General features: G+C 40.7%; 1 protein-coding gene and 1 long non-coding RNA gene across 2 annotated transcripts in view; both read right to left on the reverse strand.

Annotated features, from left to right (window-relative positions):
* LOC115502133 overlaps window positions 1-19,195 on the reverse strand; it is a 101,622-nt gene that overhangs the window by 53,355 nt on the left and 29,072 nt on the right. Inside the window, exons 7-11 of the mRNA XM_032591455.2 lie at window positions 13,885-14,061; window positions 12,976-13,225; window positions 10,445-10,525; window positions 6,574-6,797; window positions 6,380-6,495 (exon numbers count right to left, since the gene is read on the reverse strand). Coding sequence (XP_032447346.2) covers window positions 6,380-6,495; window positions 6,574-6,797; window positions 10,445-10,525; window positions 12,976-13,225; window positions 13,885-14,061 — 848 coding nt within the window. The remainder of the gene's footprint in view (window positions 1-6,379; window positions 6,496-6,573; window positions 6,798-10,444; window positions 10,526-12,975; window positions 13,226-13,884; window positions 14,062-19,195) is intronic.
* On the reverse strand, window positions 1,373-17,919 carry LOC115502528. Its single transcript, XR_003965116.1, has 3 exons — window positions 17,805-17,919; window positions 13,885-13,889; window positions 1,373-1,383 (listed from the first exon to the last, which is right to left on the reverse strand). It is a non-coding gene; the product is annotated as an uncharacterized LOC115502528 (long non-coding RNA).

The raw sequence follows: 19,195 nt of genomic DNA on the forward strand, positions 1-19,195 counted from the left end.
TTGCTGTATTTTTCCCTCTCCCTTTGGGCATTTTTAATCAGTTTTTTTCACCTTTCCCTGTTTAATTATATACGGAAAAGTCAGTATTTCCCCTCCACTTCATCCTCTAACTCAATTCCAATGTTAACAAGATGATGAACATCTTTCCACAATGTTCTCCAGGATTCATATAAGTATTTGAAAACATTCAAAAGTATACATAAAGTTTTGTGTTTTCATTATTTTATTATAAATGATTTCAGTTTTTTCATATAATAATTTACCATGGCTATCACTTCAGAACAGTAGATAAAACAAACAAAAAGAACAGTAGATAATGAGCAAACTCATCCCTTGTAAGAGTTAAAGTATCCTCCATTATATGATAGGCTATAATAGGATAATAATAATTTAAGATGTTGAAATACTTTTGTCACTAAAACTGTAGCTTCAATAAATTATTTTTACTTGTATCTTAATGAGTTTTGGTTTTTTTTAATTTTTATTACGTTTCTTTATTTTTGAGAGGCAGAGAGAGACAGAGCGTGAGTGAGGGAGGGGCAGAGAGAGAGGGAGACACAGAATCCAAAGCAGGCTCCAGGCTCTGAGCTGTCAGCACAGAGCCAATGTGGGGCTCAAACCCACAAACTGTGAGATCATGACCTGAGCCGAAATCAGACGCTTAACCGACTGAGCCACCAAGGCGCCCCTTTATGAGTGTTTACTAGAGAAGGCCCTAAGATTCACCTCTGATTTACCTTCAGGCTCTATCCAACCAGGAAGTGAAAATCAAGGCATAGTTGCCAAATGCCTAAGTGTTGAAAGTGTGCCACAACACACACACACACACACACACACACACACACACACCCCATCTGCAAAGACTAGGGCATTATTTCTGGTTCCAGGGAAAGAAAATTTCTATTGAATCACTAGTTCACCAGTAGAACAAGAGACTTCTATGGCCACATACAACAATGAATTTAGACTTTACAAAATTAGTTCAGAAAAGCCAGTAAATGAACAAATATCAACAACTATAACAAGCAACCAAAGTAAACCTAGGGAACAGGGCAAATATAATCTCCAGAGTTGTCATAATAGTCAGGAGTTCTGGTTTTTAACGAAAAATTATAAAGGGAGAAGTCCTTTAGGCTTAACCAAAATGTCACTACACAATAACTCAATCCACATGAAGAAATAAAGAACACTTCAGGCACCTGGGTGGCTCGGTCAGTTGGGTGTCCAACTCTGACTCTTGATTTCAGCTCAGGTCATGATCTCATGGTTCATGAGATCGAGCCCTTGTCAGGTTCTGTGCAGACAGCTCAGAGAATGGAGCCAGCTTTGGATTCTTTTTCTCCCTCTCTCTGCCCCTCCCCCACTTGCATGCACATGTGCTCTCTCTCTGTCTCTGTCTCTCTCTCTCTCAAAGTAAATAAACTTAAATAAACTTAAATAAAATAAAATAAAATAAAATAAAAGGGCAAAGGACTTGAATAAACATTTCTCTAAAGAAGATACTCAAATAGACAATAAACACATGAAAAGAAACTCAACATCATTAGTAATTATAGAAATGTAAATGAAAACCACAATAAAATATCAACAGCCACCAACACAGCTATGATTTAAAAAAAGGGGGGGGAGGGTGACAACAGGGTAGCTTTAGTCGGTTGAGTGTCCAACTTCGGCTCAGGTCATGATTTCACCGTTGGTGGGTTCAAGCCTGCATTGGGCTCTGAGCTGACAGATTTTGCTTCGGATTCTGTGGCTCCCTCTCTCTGCCCCTTGCCCACTCACACACACTCTCTCTCTCTCAAAAGTAAGTAAATATTAAAAATATTTTTAAATACAATCTATTATCTAAAATGTCCATCTCCCAACAAAAATTGTGAGGCATGCAAATTAACAGAAAAGTATGACCCATACCCTGGAAAAGCAGGCAAGAGAAACTGCCTTGTCAGATTCATCAGAAAAAGACTTCAAAAGAGCCATTACAAATATGCTCACAGACCTAAGGGAAACCATGATTAAAGAAGTAAAGGAAAGGCCTGAGTGGAGGGGGAAATAGGGAGTTATAGTTCAATGGGTATAGAATTTCAACTCTGCAAGATAAAAAAGTTCTCAGGCTGCCTGGGTAGCTCAGTTGAGTGTGCGACTTCAGCTCAGGTCACTATCTCATGGTTTGTGGGATCAAGCCCTGCATCTTGCTCTGTGCTGACAGTGAGAAGCCTGCTTGGGATTCTCTCTCCCTGTCTCTCTGCTCCTCCCCACCTCACTCTCTCTCTTTTTCTCTCAAAAAAATAAACATTAAAAAAACAAAAAACAAACAAAAAAAGCTCTAGGGGCTCCTGGGTGGCTCAGTTGATCAGTCAACTCTTGGTTTCCATTCAGCCATGATCTCAGTTTGTGAGTTTGAGCCCTGCGTCGGGCCCTGTGCTGACAGTGCAGAGCCTGCTTGGGATTCTCTTTCTTACTCTCTCTGCAGCTCTCCCCCCTCAAAATATATAAACAAACTTTTAAAAATAAATAAATAAATAGTAAATATTTCTGAAGATTAGTTGCACAACAAAGTGCATATAGTTAACACTATTGTACTACTGTTCACTGAAAAACGGTTAAAATGATTAATTTTGTGTTATGTGAGGTTTTTTTAAGGCTTTATCTTTTAAGAGCAGTTTAAGGTTCACAGAAAAATTGAGGGGAAAGTACAAAGATTTCCCAAATATCCCCTGCTTCCACACATGCATGGTCTCTTCCATTGTCAGCATCCCCACTGGATATATTTGGTACAATTGATGAACCTACATTGACACATCATAATCACGCAAAGTTCATAGTTTCCATTAGAGTTCACTCTTGATTTTGCACATTCTATGGCTTTGGGCAAATGTATAATGTTATGTATCCATTATTATGGTATCATACAGAGTATTCTCACCACCCTAAAAACCTTCTGTGCTCTACCTATTCATCACTTCCCATCAATCCCTGGTAACCGCTGATCTTTTTACTGTCCTCATAGGCTTTGATATACCTTCCATATGACATATACATATGACTTCTCAAAAAGAAAAGACAGAGGACCCAAATAGGTAAAACCATGAATGAGAGAGGAGAGATCAGAAGATGTGTACCAAAGTAATTAGGGATAAAAGACATGATGATGTCTGCAACTTACTCTCAAATGATTCTGAAAATTATAAATATACAGAGATACAAAGATAAAGAAACTGGGCAAAAGTTGGCAATTGATGAATGTGAGTAAAGGGAATGTTGGTGTTCTTGTACTATTATTGCAATTCATCTATAAACTTGATGCTATTTAAATTTTAAAATCTTCTGCAGTAAAAAACAAAAACAAAAACAAAAACCTCAACAAGGCCTACAAGCCCTCAAGAAAAGACAGCACTTCTCAATGTACACAGCAGACACTGGGGCTTGTGGAAGAGATACTGAATCATTTGTGAACTAAATTAATGGAAAGTAGGGGCAAAGGTTAAGGTGTGCCAGGGTTCCGATATGGTGGTGAGGTAGGGAGAGTACATTGAGGAGGGAAAAAGGACTTTCTTAAAGCTGTTCCACGTTTCATATTTGTCTTAGAGACTTAGTGGGCTCTGCAAAGCAGTAAATAAACACATGTCATCTAACAGGAGGAAGAGATTACTGCATGAAAGAGGTTAAAGCCCACTCACTGGGGTCTCGCTGCCAGGAACCTAGGGGCCATTTTCTCCTCTTTTCACAGATCTCTCAGGGCCAGCAGATTCCAAGAGGGCAGAATAGGGAGGTAGGAGCAGTGAGGATTGAGTCACATGCCAGAAATCCTCATACCCAGTCTCTGCAGATCCACTCTACCTAAAAGGAAAATAAAAGTATTAATATAAAGCCCAGAAATAAACCCACAATCATATGGTCTATTAATCTTTGACAAAGCAGGAAAGAATATCCAATGGGAAAAGGACAGTCTCTTCAACAAATGGTGTTGGGAAAACTGGACAGCAGCATGCAAAATAATGAAACTGGACCACTTTCATCACACACAAAATTCAAAATGGATTAGAGACCTAAACGCAAGATCTGAAACCATAAAAATCCTAGAAGAGAATACAGGCAGTAACTTCTTTGACATCAGCCATAGCAACGTCTTTCTAGATAAGTTACCTGAGGCAAGGGAAACAAAAGCAAAAATAAATGATTGGAACTACATCAAAATAAAAAACTTCTGCACAGCAAAGAAAACAATCAATAAAACTAAAAGGCAACCTACAGAATGGGAGAAGATATTTGCAAATGACCTATCCAATAAGGGGTTAGTATCCAAAATAAAGAACTGATATAACTCAACACCCTAAACACAAATAATCCAATTGAAAAATGGGCATTAGACAAGAACATATATTTCTCCAAAGAAGACATACAGGTGGCCATCATGAAAAGATGCTCATCATCACTTATCATTAGAGAAATGCAAATCAAAACTACAAAACTACAATGAGATCACCTCATACCTGTCAGAATGGCAAAAATCAACAACACAACAACAGGTGTTGGAAAGGATGTGGCGAAAAAGGAACCGTCTTGCACTATTGGTGGGAATGTAAACTGGTGCAGCCACTGTGGAAAACAGTATGGAAGTGCCTCAAAAAGTTAAAAATAGAACTACCTTGTGCAATCACACTACTGAGTATTTACACAAAGAATACAAGAACACTAATTCAAAGAGATACATGTACCCAATATTTATAGCAGCATTATTTACAACAGCTAAGATATGGAAGCAGCCCAGTGTCCATCAATTGATGGATAAAAAAGATGTGGGATTTATATTTACATTTATAATGGAATATTATTCAGCCATAAAAAAGAATAAAATCTTGCATTGTAATTACATGGATGGAACTAGAGAGTATAATGCTAAGCAAAATAAATCAGAAAAAGACAAAAACCATATGATTTCACTCATGTGGAATTAGGAAACAAAACAAAGGGAAAATTAAAGAGAGAGAGAAATCAAGAAACAGACTCTTAATTATAAAGAATTAATGGTTGGGGCGCCTGGGTGGCTCAGTCGGTTAAGTGTCCGACTTCAGCTCAGGTCACGATCTCATGGTCCCTGAGTTCGAGCCCCGCGTCGGGCTCTGGGCTGATGGCTCAGAGCCTGGAGCCTGCTTCCGATTCTGTGTCTCCCTCTCTCTCTGCCCCTCCCCTGTTCATGCTCTGTCTCTCTCTGTTTCAAAAATAAATAAACATTAAAAAAAAAATTTAAAGAATTGATGGTTACCAGAGGGGAGAGGGTTGGGGGATGGGTTAAATAGGTGATGAGGATTAAGGAGTGCACTTGTAATGAGCACTGGGTGATGTATGGAAGTGCTGAATCACTATATTGTACATCTGAAACTAATATAATATTGTATGTTAACTAACTGGAATTAAAATAAAAACTAAAAGAAACCCAAAAAACAAAAACAACCTCCACCTGCAAGACCATAAAGAATGTAAAGAATCTCTGCACAGCCAGGCTGTGACTCAGGGCTCATCTGTTACTAAACTCACACCTCCACCTTTAACTTCCACTGGTACAACAAAGTTAAAACAACATCTCTACAGCCTTTGTGGCCAAGAGTACGGGGAATTCTCTTTTGCAGATATCTGTGCTGGTGATTATAAGGTGTGATACTCCTGGCTTCACTACCGCCAGAAACAAGTCCCCAAGATTAGGTCTTTTAACTCCATAGCACCTGGGTGTGTAGCAAAGCTGCTGACCCCCTTGAGCTCTGGGGCTTCTCAGATGCAAAGTAGGGGCAGTCTTTTGGCAACCCACAGAGGGCCTGGCCAAAGGAACAGCCCACCCTGGTGTCCAGGACAACCTGCCCATCGCTCTGATAACACATCCCCTGGCCCACTTTCGGAAAAGCCCTCTGAGTCAGAGGTGAAGGTGGTCTCATAGGAAGGAACATCTACAAGGAAAGTGGGGACTCTGACCCCCCTCCTCAAAGTCCAAGCCACATCTCCAAATCCTGGGATGCCAGAACACATTCTCACCCTGAAGACCCCACCACATCCCCAAACCAGGGGCATCCACTTCCTAACTCCTCCCTCATCTCCCAAACCCCAAAGTACACAGATCTAGCCACGAACCACAAACACCTAAGAACATACAGCCCCAGACGGTCCCCCAAATCCCTGTACTACCTACCTCACTGTCCTCTCCCCCAACCTGGGGTTGTCGTGTCGCAGCTGCCCCCAAACCAAAATACCCGGCGAGATTTGTCCCTTAAATCCAAGGACCCCTGTCTTCTGCCCCCCAACCCACCAGCCCACCAGCCTGGGAACACAAAGTCATAGCCATCCTCCACATCTCAACAGAACCAAGAAGATCCTATATCATCCCTCAGACCTCGCGAGCGCCGAACGTTTTTCGTTCGGCCTTCGCACGACCCGGGTACTCTCGGCTATTCCTGCCGCCATCAGCGCCCCCGTAAGATTGGGGGACTCACCTCTCCAGGTATCCGCCTGGAGGTCTTGGGCACGGAGACCGCCACTAGACTTTCACGGGGCGCGTCCCCCGGAACCAGCCCTGCCCACACGCACCGCGGAATAAGACCCAGCGGCTGGTGCCGCGGTGCACGGAGGTGCGCGGGTCCGGCGGATGGACCACATCTCCCAGAAGCCCCCGCGCAGGCCGGGGGCGCGCAGGGAGCCCCTCCCGGAGACCCGGGCAGACCCGTGCAGGTGAACCCAGAGTCTCAGCCGGGGACATCCCCTTTGGCAGGGCTGGACCCGCAAACACAAAAACGGACACGTGCCTCCGCCGTCTGCAATCAGGTATAAAAAATACCAGTAATTCCTCTATCCAGAGATAGCTGTATATAAGCTTATATCCTTTATATGAATATTTATGTCATCTTAACCTGCTTTTTAAATCAAAAATATATTGAACATTAAGTGTTCTTCCGCAGTATTTTGTAAATTCTACATGCCACTTATGTAATTGTCTTATCTTCTTGTCATTAGGTTTTTTCAAATTACCGGTATTACAGCCACCATAACGTGTGTTTGGCAGAGCTCAAAGGCAGGCACGGGAGTGGGAAAACTTTATAGTTGAAAAGAGAAGCCTTCAGGAATACATTGATTGGTTATTGGTATAGAGAAGCTGGAGGTGACTAATGAGAAGCAGTCCATTTTATATGACTGGTTTGAAGATAGAATTTGGCTTTCTGTGGTTGGTCCTGAACTGGATGCAGAGACAGAGGGGAAAAAAAAAATTAGGGAAGCTAGCAGTCATTGTCCAAATCCTGGATGTTGTGGGCTGATTGCTGCGAAGGTCGTAGGTTAGTTTCCTGTTGGAAACTGGTTGGCTGCTGCAGAGTTTGTAGGTCAGAATTCTATTTTATATACGATCTGTTTGTATATATCCACTCTGTCAAGTTTAATGGTTCCAAACAACAGCACTCATTTATTATCTTTCATGGTTTCTCGCGATCAGAAATTCTAGAACAATCTGGCTGGACAGTTTGTGCTGGAATTTTTCATGAGAGCTGTGCACAGTTCCGGGAGCCACTGGGGGCTGGCTGGGCATCTCTCTTATTTCATGTAATCTCTGGGTTTCTATGTGGTCTTTCTGTGTGGGCTACTTTGGGTTTCTTAACAGCATGGTAGCCTTAGACATCTTACATTGCACCTCAAGGTTCTAAAGGCAAGAGTCCCAAGAAAGATCCAGATGGAAGCTATATCACTTTTTACACCTAGCCTCAAAATCACATAGCATCATTAACACTGTGCTCATGATTTAAAAGGCCTGTCCAGATTCAGTGGAAAGGGAAAGTGCCTCCACTTCCTTACGGGAGAGTGGCAAGCTTCTGGAAGACCATCTGACACGAAAACTATAGTTGTGGTCATTTTTGGAAAATGCAGTTTGCCAGGCGCCTGGGTGGCTCAGTCTGTTAAGCGTCCGACTTTGGCCCAGGTCATGATCTCGTGCTTCGTGGGTTCGAGCCCTTGTCGGGCTCTGTGCTGACAGCTCAGAGCCTGGGGCTTGCTTCGGATTCTGTGTCTCCCTCTCTGCCCTTCTCTGGCTCGTGCTCTGCCTCTCTCTCCCTCAAAATAAATAAACATAAAAAAATTAAGAAAAAGAAAGAAAATGCAATTTACCATAAACTACAAACAGATAGAAGCAGAGGAATAAGTCTTAATTTTCACTGAAGACTGAACATTTATTTATATTACTGAGCTGAAACCATTTGTAGTAGGTAGGAGTGATTAAAAAAAAAATCATGACCTCTAAATAAAATTTTCAGCAGGATTAGGGAAAATCTAGCTCCACCTAACATATTTAAAGTGACAATGAGAGATAAAAATGAAGCTGTTTTCTTTTTACTCTCCTTGAGTATTACTTGATCAACTTGATGATTACATAAAAATAGATCCATTGATACATAAGAGATAGAAAAAGAAATGATAAATAGCCTATAAAATTGTAACCAAAGTATTACCAAGTGATTTGGGTTTTTCCCTTTTGCCTAAGCATGCATCACTTAAGCATGCTTGTTACTACTTCTGGTACTATCCATATAAAAGATAATTTTGCTTTGTTTTAGTTGTTAATAGCTCTTCCCAGATTCATTTATTTAAAGAGGTGAAGAAGTGGCTCATTCTGTCTTTAAAAAATGTTTACTGATTGATTGATTGATTGATTGATTGATTGATTTTGAGAGGGGGGAGGGGTAGAGAGAGAGAGGGAGAGAGAATCCCAAGCAGGCTCTGCACTGTCAACTTGGAGCCTGATGTGGGGCTAGACCCCATGAACTGTAAGATCATGACCTGAGCCGAAGTCAAGAGCCAGATGCTTAACCAACTGAGCCATCCAGCGTCCCTGAAGTAGCTCATTCTTAAAAATTATTTTTCCTTGGGCAAAAGTAAAAGCTTGCTATTCTTAAAAACAGCTTTCATGGGGTATCGGGGGGGCACTCAGTCAGTAAAGCGTCCAGCTTTGGCCCCGGTCATGATCTCACAGCTCGTGGGTTCAAGCCCTGCTTCAGGCTCTGTGCTAACAGCTTAGAGCCTGGAGCCTGCTTCCGATTCTCTGTCTCCCTCTGTGCCCCTCCTCCACTCATGCTTTGTCTCTCTCTCTCTCTCTCAAAAATAAATAAACATTGCAAATTAAATAAATAAGTAAAAGCAGCTTTTGTAATTTGAATGGTTTTTCATTGTACTCATTAGTTCTCAATATTGAAAAAAACTGTGTTTCTAAGCATTTGGGTGTGTGTTTCCATTCTGTCTAAAAGTTAACTCCCACGTCCTTCAAACTGTGTTGTGGGTGCGCTGGGTGTTCATGTTGTCACTTTCTCACATCTCTTTTTATGGTGGTCTTCTTTTTTCTTTTGATTGAGCCCAGTTAGCCATAATACCCTAATTGTGAAGAATAATCTTTGTTGATAATTATCACTTTGGACCTAATATAATCAGAAATATGACAATATCAATAGCAATAGTTTTTTTTTCCCCACAAATTCCAATACTGTCTGCATAGTTCCCAAGAATTATAAGGTTATAGTTTTTCTTTCTTTAATGTTTATTTATTTTGAGAGAAAGAGAGAGAGATAGAGCGTGAGTGGAGGAAGGGCAGAGAGAGAGGGAGACAGAGGATCCGAAGCAGGCTCTGTGCTGACAGCAGAGTCCCCATGAGAGGCTGGAACTCACCCGTGAGATCATGACCTGAGCTGAATTCAGATGCTTAACTGACTGAGCCACCCAGGTGCTCAAGGTTGTAGTTTTACTTGCAAGCAGAATGAGGTTTTCTTTTCAGAATTCTCACGAGCCATCACTACTGTATTCTAGTGACATTTTCCATACATTGCATTAGATACAGTTGTTTCTGCATATTTTTGTTTTATATCATTGATTGCACTACAAGCCACTTAATGGTATCATTTTCATGTATAATCTCCGCAAGTACTTAAAGCAAATTATTACATGTTTCAAGTAGTACTTATACATGTCTGATAGTTGAGCAATAGTTGGAAACCCATAGTTTATTTCTTTTAGCTTCAATTTAATATTCTATTTTCTCAATATATTTCAGTTTATGTGTTCATTATGATACCAGAATATATATACATTTTTCCATTTTGTGCTCCTACAAATAGAATATTTTGGGGTACAAAAATTTAAAATTTTATTAATTAATGAGAAGTTTCTTCCCAGTGTGCTTGCACAGATTTACACTCCCACCAGTATAAATGTATGAGTTCCTACTTCCCAACTTTTCAGTTCCGGAAGATTCTACCTCCCTATGTCAGTCTGCCATTTCTACATAATAATCCGCCCTTAAGTTCTGGTGTAAAACAAGTATTTATATTCACACGTGTGGAGGTTGGTTGGGAGACCGCTTTTCTAGGCTGGGTTAAGCTGAGGTGACTTGACAGGCAGCTGTCCTTGTCCTAGGATAGTGGGGTAACCATACATTTGATGGTGACCACTTCCTTGAGACCATTCCACCAGATGGTACAGAGTGATTCAAACTCATCCCATTCTGTCATGTCTCCTAAATTAAGAAAGAACAAATTCAGGCCTTTGCCTTGTCCACCTGAGAGAGAAATATGAGAACTATGAGCAGTGGTAGCATGCCCAAAGCAGAGGGCTCTATGAAGCTCAGAGGGAGAAAAGTATATTTAGTTTAGGGCAAAGTCATCCTGGTTTATCTGGAAGTCTTGTGTTCCATGAAATCCCTCATCCTGGGAAAACCAGCAGGGTTGATCACTCTAGATTAATCCTTGGTTTGATAGGAAACCCTCCCAGAAGGAACCATCTTTGAGATAAAGCTGGTTAAAGCAGTCAAGTCAATTCAGATATGCATTGATAATACTGACTTGCACCAACTGTTATCAGAATCAATGTGGTGGGATCTTGGTCTTCTGTGTTTCATTCTAATTGGAGTGAGGGATAATATCAATATGCTGTGATAAAGAGCCGCCTCCTTGGTAGAAAGGACAGCTTTGGAAAGGGAAATGAATAACCATGAACACATAGTGAGGATAAATACAACGTGTGCTAGTGATGGTGTCCAAGGGAGACATGAGCGGTTGAACACAGGAGAGTGTGAAGAAGGACTGCTATAACAAAATGAGTTTAGTAACAAGCAGAATTGGAAGTGTTTTGTAGCTGACTGAAAAAAAAATTGACAGTGTTTATTCCTTGCTTAGGAAATTCCTTGCTTAGGAAAGTGCTTGGACTCTTGAGATAGAAAATAGTCTTACAAACATAGATTTTTCTTTGTCCTTATTGTGGGTACTTCACCAATCAATTCTCTGCAGTTTTATTATGCCTTCAATGTAAATTTTGTTGAATTCATAACAAAACATATCCCTTTACCATTTGCTCAACATTTTTAGTTACATCGATTCACCCATCTTCATGACCACTCTATGAGGCAGAAGGTATGGCTATGTTATATACACTTTAAGCCAGAATATACAAAAGCCCAAAGAGGTTTAATTTTGCCAAAGACAATACACATTGTTAATTTAGCTGCTTAGTACCTGGAACATCCTGGAAAACATTATTTTGAAAAACTTGCAGAACTGAGAACCAGACAAGAATTCAGACTGGTAGTATAGGGCATGATTATCCTATCCTTGTTTAAATGAACCTCTGTAGGTGTATGTAACCCTGGGAAATAAATTATTTTATTATTTTTTTTTTAGTTTTTTATTTAATTAATCTCTATACTCAGTGTGGGGTGTGAGCAGGGGAGAGAAAGAATCTTCAGTAGGCTTCATGCTCAGCACAGAGCCCAACATGGGGCTTGATCCCAGGACCCTGGGATCATAACCTGAACTGAAATCAAGAGTCAGATGCTCAACTGACTGAGCTCTCTAGGCACTCCTAAGCTAATTCTTGGTGACAAACATAAATGGGATGTTTTTATTCTCTTTTTACTCATGAGGAAAATAAGACCTTTAGAACAATATTTAAATGCTTCAGGACACATCACCAAAAGTGATGGTTATTGAATAAGTTTAATGTACATATGGGGGTGATTAGGTTGAAATGCTGAATGTTTTACTTTAGTATGTACTGTTTCGAATCATTGTATAGGAGAAAAAAAAAGTGTCAGTAGTCATCAGTCGCAAAAATGCTTAGTTTCATAAATAAACCCCTGTTTCACCAAGAAAATAAAATAGTTTAATCAAATGGATGGCCTTAATTTAGTTATCTTACAATAACAAGAGAAAACACTAATATAAATAATGTCAGGGACTCTTCTAAGTATTCCATGTATATTAACTCTTTTAATCCTTGCTACAACCCTATGAAGTATATTCTATCATTACCCTCATATTCAATATCAATAAACTGAGGTTACAGATAGGTAATTTGCCCAACCACAAAGTTACAAAGTGGTAAAGCAAGAATGTGAACCTAGACATTTCTGACGTGAGTGTCCATGTTATTGTTTTTCCTCACAGCTTTATTGTGATATAACTGACATATAACATTGTGTAAGCTTAAGGTGTAAAATGTGGTGATTAGACACATGTATATATTGCAAAAAACGATTACCACAATATGGTTAGGTAACACATTCATCACGTAATTACCATTTGTGTGTATGTGTGTGTGAACATTTGACATCTACTGTCTTAGCATATAGTCCCATGCTATACATCAGATCCCCAGAATTAATCCCTCTTAAAACTGGAAGTTTGTACCCTTTGACCAACATCTCCCTGTTTTCCCCACCTTTCCAGTGTCCCATGTTCTTAATCTCTACAATACCCTGCCTCTGAGCCAATTAAGAAAATGTTCCCGTTTCTAATACAATAACCTTGGATGGGTAGGCCTTAGGAGACCCAAGTGGCAAACAAAGGGGGATTTTTTTTCAATAAAAGAACAGAGAAGAGTCCTAGAAATTTACCCAGATGGTTGCAGTTAATATTCTCCCAACAGTTCTGAGGTTGCCCTGGTACCATTTCCATTCCCCTGACTTTCTACTAGAAAGTAGCATGGAGCAGAAGGGGTTCCATTCTGCCAGTCTAGAGCCCACCAGCTGCCTGTCACAGCCATCAGCCTCCCCGAAGGGGATTTGTGGCTGTTGCCAGGAGCTTCTCTGGGCCTGAGTGACTTCAAGCCACGGTGATAAACCTTGGGGAAACCAAGACTGCAGTTCTCTCCAGCCCAACACAGCAGAATCCTGTGACTCCCCGGAGGCTGGGATTGATGTGTACAACTCCCTGGACTGGAACTAAAAGGAGCATGCACGTCCACTTTCTGAGTAACTTACGCTGTTGTTTCCCAAGAGGTGTTCTCCACTGTTCATTTTTGGGTCTTTCATCCTTCGTGCCAAGGGTTTCCTATCCCATCACCTCCCTCAAGAAGAGTTTAAAACGACTTCACAACAACCGAAGCTCCATCTCTCAAAACGTGGACGAGGGTGCCTGGGTAGTGAGTCAGTTAAGCGTCCGACTTCAGTTCAGGTCATGATCTCGCAGTCTGTGAGTTCAAGCCCCGGGTAGGGCTCTGTGCTGACAGCTCAGAGCCTGGAGCCTGCTTCGGATTCTGTGTCTCCCTCTCTCTGCCCCTCCCCTGCTTATGCTCTGTCTCTCTCTGTCTCAAAAATAAATAAGAATATTTTTAAAAATATTTTAAAAAAACATGGATGATTTTGTTCGCGCCCATAGCTTCTGTCAACATCTAGGGTTCAAACTTCTGACGCTAATCAGGATACTTCTAGAGAATTTGGGGATCAGTCCACCCAGGGACCTTTCAAGCCTGTCCAGGTAGACATCACGCAGACACTGCCCACCCAGCCCAGTGAGAGCACTGTGCATGCGTGCCGGCTGCCCACATGCGTGCACAAGTCAGTGGGTCCACCGGGGAGCCTGCTCTGAGGCTGCCACGTACTCCGGCTTGCGAGGACATCCTGACCAGAGCATCCTGAGGGGAGGCTGTGCACAAGGCAACAGCCCTGACAGTCTTCAGCTCCCCAGTGATGGTGGCGCTTGTCTGGGAGCAGGAGCCCCAGCTGCCTGTGCGAGGATGGAAAGGCTGAGACCAGAGCTGCTCCGCCAAGGCTGAAAACTGGGGGTAAAATGTATTTGTATAAGAACATGAAACATCGAGAGACCATCCTCTCTCTTACCGCTTGCAACCTTTGGTTTGGTTTGGTTTTGCTTTTCTTTGTTTTGTTTGCATGAGAGAGGCCCCCTTGGGTGTATGTTTTTGAAGACAGCATTACTCTTGCTTCCGGTACCAGCAGTTTATGACCACATGTTGTGATCAGTGTAATAAATGGGGACAAAAAATTAAAAAATAAGACTTTTAGATTGGTCTGGGATTGGCACTGACTCTTCTTTTTTTAATTTTTTTTTTACTTTTTAAATAATTTTTAAGCTTTTTATTTCATAATGATTATAGACTCACAGGAAGTTGCAAAAATAGTACATTCAGTCCTGAACCTTTCACCCAACTTCCCCAGAAGTGATACTGTGGTACGATATCAAAACTAGGAAATTGATCTTGTACAATTCTGTTAACCAGGCCACACACCCTACTCCCCATTGTCATCAATTTGTACATTTGCTCATGTGTGTATGTGTGCGTTTGCAGATTCCTGTAACCACCACCACAATCAGGAGATAGAACTGTTCCATAGCCACAAAGGGACTCCCTCCTTAATAGCCTTAATAGCCAGACCCATTCAACCCCATCCAGGTTCCTGTCCCCTGAGAACTGCTTATCTGTTCTCTGTCACTAGAGTTTTGTCATTTTGAAGATGACAAATGGAAGCACACAAAATTTACCTTTTGGTGTTGGCTTTTTTTTCCTCCATTAAGCGTGATGTCCTTAAGTCCCATCCAAGTTGTTGCACATATCCATAGCTAACTCCTTTTTATTAATGGGTATTATTCTATTGTATATATGTGATCTGTGTTTTCTTAGAGTCTGTATTTGTCTATTTGGCATCTATTCTTCACAGGATTAATTGCATTAACTATATTTTCTTATTTTCTATATTATTGATGGTCTGGCATTTGGGAGCCTTATAGACCTAGAGAGAGATTCCCTCCTAGGGCTAACCAATTCTTAGAGAAAGCAAGGGGCTTAGTCAGAAGCATGTCTTGTATATACAAACCAACCAAACCAGAGTCTATAGATCCCAACCATCTCCTTATCTAACTACACGAAGTCAATATTTCCTCTAACCTAAATCATCCCAGGACCAGGTACCAGGCAACTAAAGACTGCTGCTGTGTTAAAATTGAACTGGGTAAAATTTAAAGATCTTACTGGCTTGGGGCACCTAGGTGGCTTAGTCGGTTAAGTGTCTGACTCTTGGTTTCAGCTCAGGTCATGATCTCACGGTTCATGAGCTTGAGCCCCATGTCAGGATCTCCAATGACAGTATGGAGCCTGCTTGGAATTCTCTCTCCCTCTCTCTGCCCCTCTCCTGCTCATGCTCTCTCTCTCTCTCTCTCTCTCAAAATAAATAAATAAACTTAAAAAAGGGGCGCCTGGGTGGCGTAGTCGGTTAAGCGTCCGACTTCAGCCAGGTCACTATCTCGCGGTCCATGGGTTCAAGCCCCGCGTCGGGCTCTGGGCTGATGGCTCAGAGCCCGGAGCCTGTTTCCGATTCTGTGTCTCCCTCTCTCTCTGTCCCTCCCCCGTTCATGCTCTGTCTCTCTCTGTCCCAAAAATAAATAAACGTTGAAAAAAAAATTAAAAAAAAAAAACTTAAAAAAAAAAAAGACCTTACTGGCTTTATTCAATATTCATTAATCGGGCAGCATTCAACCTGGCAGGTAAAAAGGGGCTCCAACGAGCCATACATAGCAAGAGATTTTATAGACAGAAGGGAGCAGGAACAGGTAAGTTGTACTTGGCAAAAAAATTAGAGTAGTTATTGCAAAGTTACTTTCCTTTAAGGCATAGCGGGAGTCCATCGAGCAGATTACCTAATTAGTGCTGATCAGGCAATTCCTGAATAACTGGTTTAAGATTCCATTTCTGGGAGAGCCACACACCTACCAGGATGGCTAAAATATTGTGACAACAGCAAATGGGGGTGAGGATGTGAAGAACTGGATCACCCATATATTGTGGTATATATAATATAGTAATACAGCAAGCACATCCACCGTTGAAAATAGTTTGGCAGTTTCTTATAAAACTCAAAATGCACTTACCATGTGATTCAGCAGTTGAACTCTTGTGCATTTATCCCAGAGAAATGAAAACTGTGTTCACACAAAATCTGTACGCAAATGTTCGTATTAGCTTTATTCATTATATCCACAACTTGGAAATCATTCAAATATCCTTAAGTGGAAGAATAGTTTTGTTAGGCTGGCTGGTGATGCATGTGGCAAAGAATTGCACAAAGAGTGGAGCAAAAAGCAGGACGGAGTTTATTCACTGTCCAAGGGAGGAGAGGGGTCAGACATCAAGAGAAATGTCAGCCCTGAGTTTCTGTCAGTCTGGGCCTTTGAAGGGGTTTTGAAGGATGTGAGAGGGTTAAAGCTGTGCCCATGGAAGGATGTGGGGAGCAGGTGGGTCGACTGGTAGAGCAGAAGGTGGCAGGTTTTTGAGGGACTCTGTTTGAGGCCTGCTAGGGATGTGGGTTGTGGTCAGGCTAGAGAAGAGTATGTTTATTATTTTTTTAATATTTATTTATTATAAATTATTATTATTATAGAGAGAGAGAGAGAGAGAGAGAGTGAGCGGGGGAAGGGCAGAGAGAGACACAGAATCTGAAGCAAGCTCCAGTCTCCGAGCTGTCAGCCCAGAGCTCGACATGGGGCTTGAACCCATGAATCGCGAGATCGTACCTGAGCCAAAGTCAGACGCTTAACTGACTGAGCCACCAAGGTGTCCCTAGAGAAGAATATGTTTAGTAGTTGGGGTCAACTTTCCAAGAGTGTAGCGGACTGTGACATAGAAAAACAGAGTTAGGACCAAGTGTAGACACCTGTGAGTTTTGCCTATAAGCATGGCTGCAGGGGGAGGGGTGCTTTGAATAGATTCCTTTCAGTTTTTAAAATTGTGGCACATTAAAATAAAAACAAATAAAAAATTGTGGCACATTCACACCATGGAATACTACTCAACAATAAAAAGGAACAAACCACTGGTACATGCAACAACTTGGATGATTTCAAGGCAATTAGGCTGAGAAAAAAGGGGGGAAAATCCACTCATGAGAGGTTACATATGTTTGCCTCCATTTATATAGCATTCTTGAAATTTTAAAAATTATTAAAATGGTAAACATTAATATAAGTTGCCACAGCTTAAGAATGTGGGAAGGGGTGGCATGGCTATAAAGTGGTAACATGAGGTAGCCTTGTGGTGATGAAACAGTTTTGTGTATTGTGGTGGTGGCTACATGAAACTTACACATGACAAAACCATATAGAACAGTTACATACAGAAATAACTGTGTATAAAACTGGTGAAATCTTTTTTTGATATTGTACTATAGTTACGCAAAATATATACCATTGAGGGTAACTGAGTGCCAAGTACATGGGACCTCCTTCTACGATTATAAAGAAAATTATTACCATTGAACTTATAAAATTATTTGAATTAAATGATAATCAAAATAAAACATAAGAAACAAGATGAGGTAAAACTTATAGGAAATTTATAGTCACAAATAAACACATTAGAAAAGAAGAAATGGGGAAAATCAATGACATTCACCTCAAGTCCTTAAATTACATTAAATTAAACCCAAAGATGAATAAGAAAATTATAAATGATTAAATAAAATAGAATACAGTCACATAATAGAGCCTATCAAGAGAGCAAGCTCTTTCCACTATCTTGGAACTTGTGGAAGCCTGCTGGGAACAGGACTCCTGAAACGACAAATACGTCTGGAAGGCTGTGGTCCAAAGCCATTTTTGCTGGCTATAAGCGGGGTCTCCAGAACCAGAGAGAGCACACAGCTCTTCTTAAAATTGAAGGTGTTTATTATGCTCGAGATGAAACTGAATTCTTTCTAGGCAAGAGATGTGCTTATGTGTACAAAGCAAAGAACAACACAGTGACTCCTGGTGGCAAACCGAATAAAACCAGAGTAATCTGGGGAAAAGTAACTTGTGCTCATGGAAACAGTGGCATGGTTTGCACCAAATTCCGAAGCAACCTTCCTGCTAAAGCCATTGGCCACGGAATCCTTGTGATGCTGTACCCCTCAAGGATTTAAACTAACTGAAAAGTAAATAAATAAAGGTGTAGATTTGTTCTCTTGTAAAAAAAAAAAAAAAAAAACAAGTCATTCCTTCAAAAGACTTCAAAAGTGGTTTATTAACCACTGCAAAAACTAATCAAGTGGAAAAGACAAGTCACAAATAACCAAGAGCAGGAGTAGAATGCACAATATAATACAGATTTCAGAAAGAGTAAGACTATACCTATTGATCTAAGGGATGTACAAGATAGGCTATTGCTTGAGCAAAGAAAGTTAGAGAACCAATGCAGAGCTTGGTGCCATTTATTTATTTAAGTAATCCCTACACCCAATGTGGGGCTCAAACTCATGACCCCCGAGATCAAGAGTCCAGTGCTCTAACTGACTAAGCCAGCCAGGTGCCCCTAGCTTGGTGCCATTTAAAAACTTGAACAAGGACAAATCAAATCTAACATGTAATGTTGATATGAGCAAGGAAAAAGTTATGAAAAGATAAATAAGCTTTGTTGAAGTTATAGATAGGTCTGAAAGAATTGAAGCGGGGCATGATATTTATTTATATGTCTTTTCATTGTTGTTTACTAGTTGTGAAAATATGTTACTGCTGTAATTTTGGTAGAGGAACATAATAAAAAACATATTAAAAATATGTACATTCGAGGAAAAGAAAAGTTCAATTTTGGATAGCTCCTATTCAAATTTTCAAGTAGAAGTAGAAACAAAGCCAGAGCTGAAATTCCAGATACTTCTGTCTTTTTAAAGTCTTCAGGTGTTTTTCTTCCTTAGAATATAACTGCTGATTTTTTCAAACATTTGTAACGATGCAATTTAATGTATTATCATTTTTCCTGTAGAAATTACCATAATTCCCAAATATCATGTTCAAGAATATCTCTCTCACAGGATCTGGCTGGACAGAAAGTTATAGAGGAAGGAAAGACTTATGACACCTTTGGTGAGGGACATTTCCTTTTGCAGAGCAGGACCAGTCTCTCGGACAAACCAGGGCCTGGTATT

The sequence above is a fragment of the Lynx canadensis genome, chromosome E2 (assembly GCF_007474595.2).
Source record: "Lynx canadensis isolate LIC74 chromosome E2, mLynCan4.pri.v2, whole genome shotgun sequence".
NCBI lineage: Eukaryota > Metazoa > Chordata > Mammalia > Carnivora > Felidae > Lynx > Lynx canadensis.